This window comes from Pteropus alecto, unplaced genomic scaffold (genome assembly GCF_000325575.1).
Source record: "Pteropus alecto unplaced genomic scaffold, ASM32557v1 scaffold25, whole genome shotgun sequence".
Taxonomy (NCBI): domain Eukaryota; kingdom Metazoa; phylum Chordata; class Mammalia; order Chiroptera; family Pteropodidae; genus Pteropus; species Pteropus alecto.
Window position 1 is genome coordinate 16,021,188 of NW_006441955.1, and position 18,163 is coordinate 16,039,350.

Below are 18,163 nucleotides of genomic sequence, written 5' to 3' on the forward strand. Positions count from 1 at the left end.
AGACTCAAAGCTCAGGGAAAATTATAGGAAAAAATGATGATTGTAAATTATGTTTTGTCCCTATAAAGAGATAGGCAATTAGAGGCGATAAGGAAGAAAGTTTTTAACAATCAAAGCTAAAAATGAATGATGAGAAGGTGTTCCTAAATACTATGGGTGGGTAGTGTTTTAAATGTCAATAAATTTGTTTTCCTATAAATTCCTCATATAGAGAGAAATGGAGAGTAGTTTTATGTGGGAGGTTTTTTTGTTTTTTTGTTTTTTGTTTTTTTTTTACAAACATTGACATTGTAAAGACCCATGTGTCTTAAATGAAATGACTATGAAAATGCAAAATTAGACTAAACAAAGACATTTTGGAGATTATATTTGAGTAGTACCCTAAGAGCCAAATAATGAATGACTCAGATAATCTGAGCAGTTTGAGCTGACTCACATGTTTTGGAAGAAGGTGTCATCAAATCGCTAATTCTGTCAATGTTTTTCCCTTTGTTCCACCCCGTAGTGCCAAAAAAATCCTGAAAGTCAGTGACTTTTCCATTCCAATTTGTCAGGAAGACTTTCCAACCACCAGTAAAAACTCTAAGGTTTTGATTATATAGGCATTTAGCATTTTAGAATAATACTCACGAACATAAGAAACACAAGCCACCTATGTAACTATGTAACTTATAGGAAATGGGAATCTCAAATAGAGCCTTGATAAGAATGGAAGAACCAAGACTGAGTTTGGTTTGGCCAGGATGAAAGAAAAGAAGGAGTCTTCTTACCCCAATACAGCCTGAATGATGCTTTCTGGAAGATATTTTAAAGCAACATGTATTATCTAATACTTGTACTAGGTATATGTCCCCAATGTAGGATCCTTTGCCTCTGTCCTAGAAAGATTGACAGCCTAGCAGAGAAAGTGACTTAAGAACTATCAAGTGGAATAGTTAGATATACTGTAATACATATAAGAGCAACATTTTGGAGAATCACAGCATAGTCAGTTACTTATACCACTACAATTAAAACACCCTCATTGAGGAAGTGCCATTAGGCTAGGCCTTGAAGGATGAATTAAAATTCTAAATATCAAAAAATAGGAAAAGCATTTCAACCAGAGGTAAGGATCACATATGGAAGAATGAGACACTGAAGTACAGAAATTGGGGTATATTCAGATAATGGTTAATAATACAGTCTAGCCACAGAATTGAAGAAATAGAAAAAGATGAGATGGGAATATGTGATATAAAGATGTGTCAGGTCAATGTCGCTCTCTTGGTATGGTTTACATAATCTGTGTCTTGAAATTATCCAAGTTTCAAGAACATGTCTAACCTGGAAATTGCTATTCTTCTAAATCTATAATTTGTGTGGGGTTTTCTTTGGCAGAATGCCAATGTGGGTAATGAATAACAATATTCTAAGAAAAGCTTGCAATCTTTTCTATACCTGGCCCTGATCTCCTTTCCATTCTCTTACAATCTTATGTTGTTTATGATGCTAAGAACTTAAATAGTGCTGACTCTTAAATGAACATCTGTTGAAAAATATGATAGTGAATCATATGTACACACACAATTGAAGAAATTTTCATTGTGTTTTGAACATTCAAATGTAAGTGATATGTTGTAACTTAAAAAATATATTCACTTAAATGTTGCCAGGAATATTCAAATAGAAAATAGATTTTTTTTTTTACTCTGTTATTTTCCCACAGGATTGAAAAAACGTACAAGGAAGGCTTTTGGAATACGGAAGAAAGAAAAGGACACTGATTCTACGTATGTACTTTAAAAGTTTGCCTCCCCAAAGAAGCTATTTACATAAGAGAGGCTGTTGTCATTGTCACTCTTAGAGTAGAGTTTTCTTGGCAATTGTGTTCTACTGTGTTGGTCTCCTCATTTCTGGGTAAATTGTAGTTGTTTGGCATAAACAGGTCTTAGATTTACAATAAAAAGATAAAGACTTTTCATCATGTGTTCAATTTTTCATCATGTGTTATTACTTTATAATCTGTTAACCACACTTCCCAGAAAGTCCCAGTAGACAAGAAGCGTGACTATTACTTTTGTGGGGACTAAAAGTATTCATTTCCACCGCTAGCGTTGCCCAAGTAACTGAAATCAAGAAGCAAACACCTGTTTAGGTAGATTAGACCTAGCCAGAAACAGAAATTAGTCTAGATAACATCCCAAAGCTTTTATTTGAGATGTCAAGATTTTGTACAAGTAGAACTGTAAATTAACCAACAAAATTCACAGAAATGATTGGCTATTTGCCTGTGAATAAGAAACCAATGCCAAAAACAACCCTGTGGATACTTTTACTTATTTAAATGGTCACACTCAAGATAATCAATTGCCCACAGACACTGACAGACCCATCTTGAAAATGTCCTATGAAGTAATAGTTTCATTCCACATAGTTGACCATCTTAAATTCTACTTCAGAGATTTAGCTCTGACACAAAATCTCAGGTTGCTTTTTGAGCCAGGCAGGTAACCTACATATGGGAAATCAGATGGCCAAGAACTCAGGATTCCAGCCCAAGACCAGTATAAGGAGAGCACTACTACTCTGCAGCAGCCGGTCGTGACCATGTAGAAATGCAGACCCGATGCGTTCAGCTGTATATCAGAATAATGAACTCATTAAACCCAACATTTGGATAGAATCCCCGAAAGAAAGTTTAAAAATGGGAGAATCGATAGTTGTTTGGGCTCAGAAGAAAATGAAGAGGGCTACATTTATTTTTCACCTTTAACTTTTCATTTTATATGCTTTTATCATGCATAAATTTTATCACAAGTTACTGAGCATTGCCCTGTGTCCTTGTCCTCCAAGTAGATACCTTATCCCCTGAATTTATAAATTCAGGGGATAAGGTATCTACTACACAAGTTGAAATATCTTTTATATAACAAAATGATATAACACATTTGAAATAACTAGTATGATATCTAGTACTTAGTAAATGTTCAGTCAATGGCAGCACCTGCGATTCTTATTATTATACAAATTAACACGTAATAAGTTCTTTATGAACAACTAAAAATGGAATTTCATGGGAATGTGAGGGAAAGCTCACATTTGGACAGATGATCATTGAAACTTCAGGGAGGGAGGAGCTTTGAGTTTGGCCTTCAGGAAAATGAGGGCAGGCATTTCATGAAAAATAAAACGAAACAAAACAAACAAACAAAAACAGTCACAGCAGAGAGGCGGAAAAGTCAAGCAGTTATTCAGGACAAGATAAACAGGTCAGTTTGTCCACCTGTCAGCTGCAGGTAAAGATGATAATGGGAGGCAAGACTGAAAAGAAGATCAGAGTCAGACAGGAAGTGCCAGGCTGTGGTATCTGACATCCCTTCTGTAGGCAGTGGGCAACCTGGAAGCCTTGAAGGCCTTTAAGCCAGAAAATATAAAGGATTGGAAAGAGATAAAATCTATTTTTTCCTCTAGATATGAAATATTAAGTCACCTGTTCTTATCTTTTTTTGTACTTTTTTGGTAAATAATTATTTCATGGAAATTAGTCTTGTGAATTTTTCTAAATGATCTAATTAGGAATATTTTTCTGAGGACTACATAATTACTATTGTTTCTTTAAAAATTGCCATTTCCTAAACATTAACCGTCCAGAACGGTGATGTTTCTTTCACTATAGTCAGAAGACCTGGGCTCTAGGTCTAGCATCGCCAGCATTCCTGTGGCCTTGGGAATACACTTTTTTTTCCTGGGCCTCAGTTTACACTAGATGGAATCTAATTTCCCTAAAGAGCCAGACACTGTACCAGTCAATCTGTCAGCAACATCTGTTGTCACCTACAATGTGCCATGGGTTGTGTAGGGATACTATTAGACACATCTCAGGAAAACATCATTAGCAGAAACCAACTCTTTTTCTTCAAAGACAGTGTCTGTAACTGACTGCACATAACCTCTTATGTGTGAAGAAAATTAAAAAGGAAAAGAAAGGTCCATCAAAAGGGAAAAGAGATCAAACAATCTTCCCAGAGCAGGCTGAGCTAATTTGCATGTGGCCAAAGCACTGCTTTCTATCACCATTTTTAAAGGTATGAAAATAAGGAAGTTTTCTTTAGGGCTTTGGGTACATGCCCAATATCTCTCTGAAGACCTCCAATGAGAGATTTGCTTGTAGAATCCCAAGCATCTCTCCTTCACTTCTTATCATTCGAGTGCCCCCCAAATACTTACATGATAGCAAATTAGTCATAAATTGGTTCCACTAGCAGTGATGGTCAAAGGACTAGCAGTTTACGTAAGTTTTTGCTTTTCATGAACCCCTGCTTTCTAATTGCATCATATATCATTCTTGCAAAAGGTTGGGACAATGCTCTAGCAACTTGCTGTCCCTTCAGCTTTAGGTAATGCTTATGTGAGTCTGCCATCATTGATATCTCATTGATGCAAACTGTTTTCAGGGCTGTTGTAACTCTCTCAGGGTGTCCAAACTACTTGCTAAGGTAGCTATCAGCCCCAAATCCAGCTGATAGAACCTCCTTAGATAGAGAGTAGGGTTAGGACAGAACTTCCTAATTTAATCAGCATTACAGTGCCTGATAGAGGAGAAAAGAGAGCTTGTGCTAAGTGGCAGGCCCTCTGTAGGCTATGTTGTATGTACTAATATCCTTTTTAATCTTCACAGTAAGTCATTAAGATGAGAAGTCATATCTCAGTTTTAGAGATGAGAAATCAGTGCCAAAAGAGATTAAATAACTGCTGAAGACTATCCAGAAAATAAGACACAAAGCCAGAATCTCGTGCGTAGGTTTTTATCCCTCAGAAAGAAAGAATAGATGGGCAAAATTATAATCAAGATCAATAAAAGGGTAATAGAGAAAAGACAGTAGTTGTAAGAAGTAGCTGGCACTTTTTAAAATAGAGGCAAAGGGTCCATGGTAGTTGATTAGTTTTAAAATAAAAATCAGTAAATATAATGGATCTGCTGTTAAAAATTTTTTTAAAATTGTTCAGGGACTGGGTAAAAAAGGTGGAGGGATTAAGAAGTATAAATTGATAGTTATGAAATAGTCAAGGGGTTGTAAATTACAGCATAGGGGATATAGTCAATAATATTGTAATAACTGTATATAGTGCCAGGTGGATACTAGGCCAGTAGGGGGCATAGCTTTATGAGTTACGTAAATGCCTAACCACTTGCTGTAAACTGAAACTAATATTAAATAATATTGACTGTCAATGGTAATTGAATAAATTAATTAAAATGAATAAATAAAACAAAAAATATTTAATTACTTCAAAGTAAAATAGAAGACTTCGTAAGAAAGGGTTTAGAGATGAATTGAGAACCCATGCCCAAGTATTCAAGGCCACTAACATCTCTCTACTTGACATCCTAGGTCAGATTATATAATAATTTTATTCTAGATAACATTTAGTGAGTATTTACTATGTTTTGGCACTATTCCAAGCTCTTCACTTACATTAAATCATTGAGTCCTCTAATTGTCCTATGAGATATATGCTATTATCACGGCCATTTTGTAGATGAGGAAACTGAGACAGGAAGGAATGAAGTGACTTGACCAAGATTATGCAAGTAGGAAATCTAGGTTGATTGAATCCAGGCAGTCTGGCACTATACAGCCAGTGCTATTAACCGCCATGGCTTGCTGCCACCACACTAGGAAGCACCAGCCCTGTTTCCATTAATGGATTAAGACATAGGATTGGAATAGGACACCAACGTTGCTATGTACAATTACAGCTTTTCTGACTAAAAATGTTTAAATGCCATCCCTATAGCTGCAGTATGCATTACATCAAGTGACCTCTCATTTAAGATCCCCTATAGATATGCCCTTGTATCTGACCAGTAGTAGGAAACACCACAGCCAGGCCTGTCTCCAGAGCCTTGTCTTCTCCACATCTATTACTTGATGCCCCCAAAGACATCCTCACAAGAATCAATGCCTCTGGACATATCATACACAATAGTTGATACAATCATCTCTCTCTCTCAATTCCTTTAGCAGAGGCCGAAATTCTAGTTTAAAAAATGTCCGTTTTTTGCGGTGTATAGATATGAAAAAGGAAATTGGTTTTGATGAATGTGAGTTAGTACCTTTCCTTTGTGCTTTCCTGCTAAGCTGGGCTTATTGTGGCCATGTTAACCTACTGGCTTTATTTGCTTGTCTCATTCTCTCTACGATGAGTATGTCTTCATTATTTTTACCCCCATATCCTAGCCTAGTACCTGGCCCATTATAAGCATTCACTATTTGTTCAATGAATTATAACTTTATCAGCTAAGATTCTTCGTATCCTTCTATTTCAAATGACATATTTTCAAACCAACTAATTCTTATAGCCAGGGAAGGTCCCAAGACCCTTAGATTTCTGTCAACTCCAGTGGTCTTTCAACATCAGGGTCCTCTCTGCTTCTACCTCCTGTATCACTGATTCGCCCTGCATCCATGTGGACACAGAGCCAGTTATAAAAAATGGTGTACCCCCATCAAGTGTTTTATAATCCAAGTAAAATATTCTGCTAATTTTGAAAAAGGTGTTGGCGAGGAGGGGGATCACATCTTGGAGCCCAGAAGATGCCCCACCAACTCTCTGTGTTTCTCTTTCTACTGTACCTTGTGAATAAATAAATAATTTCACTACCTGGTCCCACTTCCTAAAGAATAGTTCCAACCACACCAAATTCCCCAAGATTTCACAGTCCACCCCAAGCATTTATTAAGGTTTTCTTCCAAATAATGCAGGTTCCCATCTAAACATAACTTGGTCTCTTGGTCTTAACAGAATGACATTTATCTAGCTCCTTACAGAGTGAATTAAAATAGGAAGTTATAAAGTTACAGTAACCACCCTCTTGCTTCTCCTTTCCTCTGTCTCTTCCAGTCTGCTTTTCCAAAATAACAATAATAATACCCTTCCTCTATTGCTACAAAATCTAACATGGTGGCAAGTGGGCAGTTATGTGTTCCTAGTGAGGAGACATCACATTTTTTGAATACTTACTATGTGTCAGGAACTATTATGTTTTTTATATGCATTATCTTATTTAAGTTGGCTTACAGAGGTTAAATAATGTGTTCAAGGTCACAGAGCTAAAAAGTGTCTGGACACTTAGATTCATTCTGTTCTAAAGTCTTAACTCCTAAGTACTGGAGCATAGTGCCACCATGGATTAACTACCTTGAACTCTATTCATCAGGAAATGCCCTTCATTTCCTGCTTTGCAATAATCAAAGGAGCAGTAAATATTTAAAAAAAAAAAAAAGAAAGAAAGAAAGAAAGGAAAGGAAAGAAAGAAACGTGGAAGAAAATATAGATTTTCTAAGTAAGTAGAAAAATACCATAGAAATTCCTTCTTGTGGGGGGAAATTCAAGACCATTCACAGGGGAGATTAAAGCAAGCAAATCGGGTTACATTCATTGTGGTAGCTTTAAACGGAGTCGGCTAGACTGCGACAGACACTTAATGAGCTCTCCTCTCAAAAGTAGACCTAGTGCCTTTTGGACTTCAGGTTTTAATGAGAATCTTCCTCCCACAGGCCCATACACATACTCCCACATTCAAATATTGCTCGATCAAGTTGTTTTGAGTTAGTTTTCATTAGCCAGGTTTACTGGGGTGGGAACAAGGGAGAGTGGAAGAGAGGTGGTTAATGTTTCTTTTCTTCGCACTTTAGTCTATATAGCAAGAATGATTCATTTTCCTAATAGCTACCCATTTCTTTTTTGTTACAGAGGTTCACCCGATAGAGATGGAATTGTAAGTATTCAAATGACCATTTTTAGTAGGTTTGCATGCCAATACATGCTATGTTTAAGTTTCTTAAAGTCCCATTTCTATTTTTTCTATAGGGAAAAAATAGCTTAAATGCTCTTCAGAACTCTCACTTTTGTAATTTTCTGTAGTAATTGCATGGGACATAAATGTAGTCTTAGTCAAGTTAAACTTATTTATTGCATTCACCTAAAACCCTGTCCCAGATCAGGCAAGCAAACTAGTCATTAATATGGTGGGTCAAAAGCCAGACAGTTCCTGCATGGGCTTCTACCATCAACTGTTATTTCATTTCCAATTTAATGATATAAAATCTCATTATGTGAGACTGTTTTTCTCCAACAGAGGCCACAAAGTCATAATGTAGCTGAGATCCAATAAAACTGAAGGAAGCTTTTCCCTTTTCTTAGTTGAGCTGCAGATACATTTTCTATATTAAATTCACAAGTAGGGAATGGTCTTGAAACCACTTATGCCTAAATTTATAGCCTGAAAGAGGAAAATATGTCCACTGGGTTTAGATTTAACAGTAACTCTGACTCCTTGTTAGCCGCCAGATTTCTTGATTTTCAAAGACGTCTGTGGTGCGCTGGCTCAGATTTATCTGAGTTGCGCTTATGGGAGTCTGCACCAACTTCTAAAATGACTGCCTTCAGATCTAAATCAGATGCCTATTCAGAAGGTTCAAAAGAACAGCTGTTACTGAAAAAAAAAAAAAAAAGATGGACTTACATTAGGCTCATTGGGCTGGAGTGGGAGCTAAAATAAATCTGGTGGTTAAAAATATTTTTTTGAAAAATCATCTTTTATAATATTATTATACCTAAAGTGGGTGTTAATCGCAGCGCTTGCAGGAGTTTTTCTCCCACACTTGACTTGAGGTTCTTAGCTTTGGGGTTCCTTTTGCATTCATGTAGTTCTCACCATGAAATGTTAAGAAAATAGACTGAAATTTATCAGACATTGGGTAACACTATAATCAAGGCTCTATTCAGCAGGGGAAAAAAAAGACCCAGAAGACTCAGCTTCTCCTCACCTCTTGCTTCTGGCTCAGAGCCCTCTCGTTAACTCTGTCTCAGGTACTCTCTGCTTCTGTGTTTTCTCTTCGCTTCTGTCTGGGTCCCCTCCCTGGGTCCTCTGGTCCCCTTCGTTCTGACCTCTGCAAGTTCTGTTAGCTATTCTCTGCTTTCTCTCCCTGCTGCTCCCAGGCTGCATTGCTATTTCTTGCTTCTTTCCCTCTGCCGCCCTCGGTCTTGTCTTTTTTCCTTTTTCTAAAGCCCCTCATACCAACCTGCTCATTGTCTGTGAGGCACCATTGCTACCTTAGTGTCCTCTGCTCTTTTAGAGACCACCAGTTTAAATCTCTGGTAGAATATGCACCCAGATGCCTGGTAGAGTACTGGCATGGAGCGAGCAACTCTTTCTGTGTGCTGCATTAATGAGCCTACCCATGACTCTGTGGACTTGTTCTCTCTAGCTCAGGGCTATGTACCCAAGTTCCCCGAGTCCTCCTCTATTACCACCATTCCAAGTCATTTGAAGTTATTTATTAGCAGTTGTGCCATTTTTGTTCCTTAATTGGAAATGCCATAAATATCACTAGTCACAATTATTAGGAAAGGAGAATTATTTAATTTCTGTTTCTTAGGAAATAATGCAGACCTATTTGAAAAAGTCTTCCTTCAAAATAAATGCATGTTCTCAGAAACATGGTATAGAGCTTTGTAGGTAACTGGAAATTATCATCCAGCTGCTAGTTTTACTATCTGAAAATGTTTCTCAAGTTTCCCCCACTAAGTATGGTCACCAAATTTGAGAATTCCTTATTATAGCAGTTCTATAGGGGTTCAAGTCTCTGTTTGCATTCAGTCCTTAGAGATCCCAACCTGATTTTCATTCAAATTTAGACTAATTTCTTTAAGATCTTATGTCTGTGGACCCAGTCCATGTTTAAATCAGCTTCCAAGTCGTTGTCTTTTGAAATTTATGGTTTCACTAATATAGTTCTACAAACTAGAGGTTGGGGTGCACCCACTAACTAAATGCTTATAAATGACTTTGTCAACACAGGGCTACACGATAGATTTAGTGTACTGATGCTTATTAATTTCAGTTTCTCAAAATCCAGTGAAGCCCATTTCTGGTGACAGTGCTTTTGAGGTTAGTCTACACAGGCTTCAGGGCAGGGCTCCATGTGTGAAGGTGGGCTTGTCTTGCTCCCGTCTTGCTGAATGTACCCAACTCCTGAAGAGCTGTCTGTCATGGTGTCTGAGACTTCAGGCACTGTGTGTGATGATGCATTCTAACCCAGAGACAAACTCTAATTCAGATACACTTTAACTTTTTCCCACTTCAGATTTCTAGCTACATGTAAAATGGGGGCATAGTCTCTGCTCACCCTGAGCAGGTGTGCAGGAACAAGTGTATAAGAACAGGTGTACAGGAAAGGGACCAGGTCTGGAGCTGTCAGCTATGTGCACTATATGTCTTATGACTCCCAGGAAGGCTTTGATCCAGGGAGCTAGACTTTTCATACTATGATTAGAAATACAACTATTTTTATTCAGTCTCTCTTAGTGTGTCCTGGTGTCTGTTCTCATGTAAATTAAGTGCTGGCTGAATGAGGACTAGATCCACATAATTCCAAATGCCTAGGATGTATCTTCTTGCTCCTTCCTTCTTCTCTTGACCTAGCTACACTGGCCTGCTGAATAGAGCCTCATTATGGACCCCAAAGTCCACTTTATGTTTAGGGAACCCTGCCAAGATTGGTAGGCCCTACGATTTGGCCTAGAAATTGTTTCTTCTATGGTATGTTTGCTGACTCCATGTGATTCTTTATATGTGTCTTGAAGAACAAACAGATCCTTTAACAACTTTTTCTACATGAAAACAATCAATTCCAGCAGCCCAGCCCACATGAACCACCCTACAATAGCAAAGCAGAGTGTGCGCGTGAAGGAGGAAAAAAAGTTTCGGTAAGGAAACAGATTTTAGTTTAAAATTTCCAAAGGGTTGTAGAAACAGTGAGTAAAATCCCAGTTCGAAACAGAAAAAGCAGTAGCATTTGTGTACTTCATTTAAGAAGACTCTTTCTTAGATTTTTCCAAATTATTTTTTGAATACGTGGGGCCAATTTTTAAATTAACCATATAAACTTACACCTAAATATGCTTTTAAAGAGTAATCAGGCATAAAAGATGTGTGTTTCCTTTGTCTTAGACAAAGGAAAGGTGTTGAGATTTTAAAAAGAATCCGCTATTTATAAGAACTCTTTGGCTCTAATACAAGCATGACCGATACAAATTGAGTAATCATTTGTTAGGATAAGCATTATCTCAGTAATGCCAGGAATTTAGCAAGACCTTGGCTTGTGGGAACCAGTGTAACTGACCAAAGGATGTTGAGTCAGGGATGCTGATCTTGGCCCAGGGTATGCAACAACTCTAGCTGTGTTGTTCAGTATGGTAGACACATGTAGCTATTTAAAATTCAGTTTCTCACTCACACTCCCAAAGGCACTTGTGGCTTGTGGCTACTATATTAGACAGCACACATATAGAACATTTCCATCTTCACAGACAGTTCTATTGGACAATGCTGTTCTATAGGATTATTTACAAAGTGAGTCGAGTCTACCTCAGTGGCAAAAGACAATACTTAGGGAGTACATCCTGTGTATTTAACATCTCTCACCTGAGGATCACTACATGGCCATGAGCTGACCTTGGAAAACAGGATCATTCCCAGTTGAAACTGAGAACCTTAATGAATGTATAATTAAATACAATTGTTATTACATTTATTGATTTAGCGTGTCATATTATCTGAAAACAGATAATAAGCCTGACCAAAGTAAAATACCTATTAAAACAAGATTAACATTTCTGTGAACCTCAATTATCTTAAATAACAGTCATATGTTCAAATTATAAAAGTTAATTATGCAAAGTGTAGAATTTTGGAAAACACTGAAAAAATAAAAGTAAAATAATGTATACTTCTAACTCCAAAAGGAAAATCACTGTTTACATGTTGGTAACTAGCCAATATTGCTTGTACTAGTAAGCCATAATATTTTCTCACTTAACTTATTCCTTGCTTCTTCAAAGTTTTCCAATTGAAAATCAATAGAGCCATAACTTCACCATTAATTAGCTGCACCTTGCGTAGGTGGTTAAACCAGGAGCATTGTTTCTTACTTGGAGTTTGACCAGAACAACTTCAGCCAGGCCCTGGCTAGCTTTAACTTGATAATTTCCACTTGTGAAACTAAATATATTTGTAAGAATTCACTAGTGTGAATGAGACCAAATTGCTAATTTCTCTAATAAAACTGTGTGCATATGTGTGTATGCATGTATTTTGAATATATGCCCCAAAGAATGTATTGTTATTTGTTGTTTGTATTTAGTATTTGTGTTTAGAATGTTATTTTAAAAGAAAATTTCTTTTTATAAGTTCTGCTTTCTCTTCATCTCTGTCTTTCATTGGTTTCCATGGACTGGGAAATTTTCACTTAGCTCAAATCTAGAAAATTCATAAAGTTCAGGAACTTTTAATACATAATGTAAGATATATGTTGTCATGAAACACACACACACACACACACGCACACACACACACACGCACACACAATTTGTTTAGCTGACCATATCAGCTATTTTGATTTTGAAGGGCTTTGGTTATAGAGATGAAACTATCATGGGGAAAAACTGTGAAACTTTGAAAATTTTAAATGATAATTTACCTAATCACTTTGGTTTTCAGATAATAATCCTTTGTGGTAAAGAGCTGTTTAAGAACTAAAGGTCTATTAATAGTAATGCTACACTAACCACAAAATTTATGAGTTTAGTTCTTTGGGATCAACTTAGTTCATCTGATTCCCATTATTATAAGTTAAGCTTGTATGTTAAATTTATTATATAAGAAGGATTTGGAGAATTTTACAAAGAATACATATGCGAACAAATTGATAAAGTAGAAATTAAAAAAGAAAGCACACATGACAAAAAGAAAATAGGCACCATGCCCATTCCCCGTGGAAGAGGTTTTTTATTATTAGCAGGCACATTATGTAATGGACCATGTCCTCAACAGTAGCTTTAGAGCCTATACAAGAGTTGATGTGACAAGTTTTTAAAACAACCTTTGTTCAAGGTAGAAAGAATATCAATAAACACTAATTCAGGGAAGGCAATTATGTGGAAAGGTTAAAATGATGTTGTCCAAGTATATAACTTTTAACCTTGTCAGGAGCAGAAAAAAGAGGAAGAGAGGCAGAGGTAAGGGGCTATATTCCTGGATGCTGGTCTGTGGAGGCATTGGCAGAGTTCTTGCATTTGTAAATTCTAGTGCAGTAGCAGTGGATAGGAAGAGAGAGGCTATGAATGTATTATCTATTCTTTACTCACTATTCACCCTTACTAAGCTATTTATAGTTCTTAGAAAGCCCAATCAATATTCAATATGTATTACTCAGTGAAGATGGTTACTGGGTTACCTTTAATTTGATTTTCTAGTGGTCCTACATGCAAACATGAAAAGCTTACTTCTCCTACCTATTTGTCAAATCGAATGTTAGTTGTTCATGTTGTAGTTCAAGTGGCCTTCATTTGTGATTGCAAAATTAGAAGTCTGTCCTCAAGCCTCATGTATCACCATTTGATGTGTTGTTCTGAGATCAGCTAGTGCTCAGTGACATACCACTGCTATATGTGCTATATATAGGAATGTTATTGAATGAATCCTCCATTACCAACTTGGTTTGTGTTTTTGTCCTTTGCAAACAAAAAATAGAGAATCTTAGTAATTCATCTTTGAATGATGCCACATCCTTGCTAAAGTGCTTGCGACCATATATCATGGTTGTTGTAGGTGCCAAATAGAACTTTAAGATAATCCAGAGAGACTAATGCCAATATTCATGTAGTTATCTTGCGACAGTAGGTGCTCATGGAGGCATAAGACAGATGGATCACAGAAATTCACAATTAATCCTCAGATTCTATTTTAATAATTTGATAAGAAAAGCTACTTGGAAAGAATATTAATACTTTTTTAATACCTAAGAGCTGAATTAACTAACTTGGAGCTGATTTCCTTTATAGTCTATCAAGGGATTGGTTAGGAAAAAATTGAGTCAGTGTTAGAAAACCTAAAAGATTAATTAACACCTTGGATGAATACTCTTTGGATATTGTGGAACTAATTGTATATAAGAGCAACATAAAAATCAAAATGTTTCTATTTAAATATATATATATATATGTATATATGGTTTTATCCTCTAAAGATATAGAGGATTCAATTATAATGTAGATGCTTCTAATTCTTCAGTAACTGAATAAAATTTCAACAGCTAGTTGTTAATCTTCTTATGCTTAGGTATACTACAGTCTTGGAAAATAAGTATGTAAGCTCTATTATGCAGTGTCATGGCAGCTCAATTTACCATTCAGTTACACCAATGTGGTTGCTTAATAGGCTGCTCTAATTTGTCTTTCCAGTCCTGGATTTTGTTAGCGCTTGCTAAATACAGATAAGAGTCAAATGTTCTTTGTTCCTTTTTATTTCGTTCAAATATTTGTCTTCTAAATTTATTTTCAAATTTATTACAGAAGAAAAGCAATGGTGCACCAAATGGATTTTACGCAGAGATTGATTGGGAAAGATATGTGAGTATCAGAAGATTGCTTTTTCTTTATTAAGGATTTCGGAACTTGAAAATGAGTTGAGGCATTCTTATATTTAAATAGGACATAGAAATAAGTGAAACACTCCATCTAATCAGAAAGTGACAGGCACGATTAACATGGTATAGAATTTAAAAGCACTAGAGTCTCTTGAGTCTGGGTTCAAGACCTAGTCCCTCCACAAATCCACCGTGTGTGGTTTTGGATAGTTATTTACTGGCCAGCAAAAATGAAGTCAGTCATTATATTGTAACATTGTTGCAAGGATTCAATGAGGTAGTTATTAGTAGAATACTTCAGTAGCTTGCCTATCTTGTAATATGTACTCAAAAAATGTTTTTAAAATATTAACTCCAGGTGATTCAGGGCTAGTTCTATTTCTAAGCTGATTTGAGAATGGAGGCAATTCAATTAATGTCTGGGCCTTGATTTTATAATGTCTTAGTCCATTTGGGCTGCTATAACAAAAATACCACAAACTGAGTGGCTTATAAACAATAAACATTTATTTCTAACAGCAATGGAGGATGGGAAGTCCAAGATCATAATGCCCACAGATTGAATGTCTGGCGTGTGTATGGTTGAGGGCCCACTTTCTTGTTAGCAGATGGCACTGTCTGGCTGTCGCCACCCTGGACCTCTTTTATAAGTGCACTAATCCCAATCATGAGAGCTCCTCCCTCATAACCCAGTCTCCTGCCAAAAGCCCCACCTCCTAATGCCATCACCTTGAAAAAAGGATTCCAACATATAAACTTTGGGGGAACACAAACATTCAGACCACAGCATGCAATTATTATAGCCTCATGGTATGGATTTTTACCAAATCAAGTGACAATCACTTATTTCTAAAAGACCGAGGGTGAATCCCACCTGAGACCTAAACTCTCCACATAATTCTCCCAGAAACTGATTAACATCATCACCACATACTTCACCAATCATAACAGGACAGCCGAAATCACTCTCGAATTTCAAATCATATAAAACTCGTAGACCATACACACATAAAAAATCATTTCTATTGCATAGTATGTGCCCAAATTCACAATCCCTACAAAATGCCTTTGCACTTATCCTTTAGGGGACTGTCTGGCCCAACCTCCCCTTTCATAGATGGTACAATTTTTGCATAGTTGTTAATAAGAAGAATTTTATTTTTGTAATAAATAATACCATCATTTATTGAATACTTTCTTTGTCGCTCATAATATTAAGTCCTATTGAATCCTTACCACATTAAAATGTAAATACTACATTATCTGCAGAAAAGAGAAATTAAATTCTTCATGCTTCCCACCCCTACATTCTACTCAGCCAACCTCATTACCTGGTTCTCTCTTACATCTGTTTCCCAGGATTGAGATCTTTTTGATATTTTTAGCAGTTCAATTCCCTAGAATCTATGACAGCCTCTACATTATTCTAAATCCAAATTGCTAATAAATAATATTATAAAAGAAGCTACTAGATATTGATAAAGAGTGATTTTAGAAAAGTAATTCTTTTTTACCTAGAAAGACTTTTGTTATATTTTCTGGGAATCTTAAATATGTACAAATGTGATAATTTAAGCAAACAGGAAGTACAATCATTAAAAAACCAAATAACTTATCAAGGACCGCTTACTACCTTCCAACTAGCACACACACCCTAAACTCTAGTGCTATGCCTGGTTAAAGATGTGAGGGCTTAAACCAAGCATAACTTTCCTCAAATTTGTTTAGTCCTAAAAACTAATTCGGTCACCTAGGAATGGATATTGTAAATATACATTAGATACTACTTTTTCTAAGTAATAAGGATTTTATTCTTAATACATTATATCATCATGCATTTTGCAGGGATGAGGTAAGAGAAGGGGAGACCTCAGGGAGGATATGACCTTTAAGCAAAAGTCTAAAGTATAAGTAGGAGTTAACTGGCTGAATAATTGAGGGAAGAGCATCCCAGGCAGTGAGAATGGCATAAATGAGATCATGAAATGGGAAAGAACTTCCAGCATTGGAATAATAAGAGTTAACGATGGGAAGAAGGCCCTGTGACTAAGGGAGATCAGGGAAGAGAACCTCAGGCCTGAGGCTAGAGAGAGGGCCAGGAGCCAGATTCGGCACGAGCCTGCGGGCTACACAGAACCACTGGGCCTTTATTCCAAGTGCGGTGAGAAGCCAGAAACAGGATTTTAGCTGGAAGTGACCTTAATACACTTGCATTTTTTTAAAAAGTAACTCTGAGTACTGAAGGACAAAAAGGAGGCAATAAATGCTCAATAAATGGTGGCTTTTCCAAGGCATTCGAGCCCTGTTCTCTCTCCATGGTCATGGCACCTTTACTGCTTCAGTGACTCTGCTTCAGTGACTCTAAAATCTATCACTCCCGCTCTGCCCTCTTTGATTTCTAGTGTATAACCTCAACTTCAAGAGGATCATCCTTGAACTCTTCACCTTCTTTCCCTCTAAGGTGCAGGATATAGTCTCAAATACCCAGGGTCAAGGCACAGATCTGCCACTTTCAGGGTGGATTTCCTTGAGAAATGACACCTGATTTCTTTTAGTTTCCTCGGTAAATGAGATAATTCTTTCCATGTACAATTGTTATGAAGGTTCAATGAAATAAAGTACGAGATGGGACACAGTACTTACCACATAGTAGCAACTGAAATATGATAACTATTTCCAATCATGCAAACTGTCTTTTATCTTTCCCATCTTATTCCTAAAAAACGTTAGTTGTCTGCTGTTACAATTAGATCAGCAAGGAGTACCAGCAGTTTCCCAGGAGTTAAGCATAGAAATCTTGGAGTTTTCTTGAAGCTGTCTAGCTTCTTTTTCACCTAAGATAAACCTATTAACAAGAATTAACAATATGTCCTTCCAAATGTCCTTGATTCATCCTTTCTCATCACTAACAATTTGGTCTACATTCTTAGCAAATCCTACCTGAATAATGCAAGTATTTTGAATTAGGGTTTTTGTTTTTTTTCCATTTTCTTCTGCCTCCAATCTATCTTGAAGCATACTTTCAAAATGCCTTAAGATGCTGCCTTCAGCATGTCATACCCTAATCAAGAAGCTGCAGATCTAAATCAAGTCTGAATTCTTGCCTCAGCATGTTGGCCATCCATGGTCTCATTCTCCATGGTCCTCCACTGTTCAGCTCCTTTTCCAGTCACGTCATCTATATTGTTGCCTCTCTCTTTCTCCGTCTGATTTATACTGTTCATTTCTGCCTTGGAGTCTCAATACAGGCTCTCACCTCCCCATCTGTCCCAAAAGACACATTCATATCCCCCTGATTCTTTCAAACATCAATAATTTCATCATCCTTTAAACTCCTGTCACTGATGTCTTATGTTTTGTATTTTGGTGGGGTTTTTTATTTATTTATTTATTTTGTCTACAAAATACATTTGAATTTTCCAAAGAACAAATAATTTTTATTCATATCCCCCTATGTTGCAAGCTGGCCATTTGCAAGTTGCAAATTGGGCATCCATGTTGCTTAACACAGTACTTGGCTTACAGGAAATGAGTAATAAATTCTCTTTTAATGTATTTTTTCATTAATAGTTGTTGATTCTTAATTTGTTTTCCCAATAAGACTCCCAAATATGCTTGAGTATGTATCTAAATATATACCTCTCAGCATTCACTTCCAAAAGTTAAAATTCTCACCTCCAAAAAAT

The 18,163-nt window shown here is 36.6% G+C and overlaps 1 protein-coding gene across 1 annotated transcript in view; it reads left to right on the forward strand.

Annotated features, from left to right (window-relative positions):
- The window catches only part of SGIP1 (SH3 domain GRB2 like endophilin interacting protein 1), a 183,368-nt gene that overhangs the window by 68,200 nt on the left and 97,005 nt on the right, over positions 1 to 18,163 (forward strand). The window contains 4 exon segments of the mRNA XM_015595069.1: positions 1,709 to 1,772; positions 7,741 to 7,765; positions 10,687 to 10,758; positions 14,404 to 14,464. Coding sequence (XP_015450555.1) covers positions 1,709 to 1,772; positions 7,741 to 7,765; positions 10,687 to 10,758; positions 14,404 to 14,464 — 222 coding nt within the window.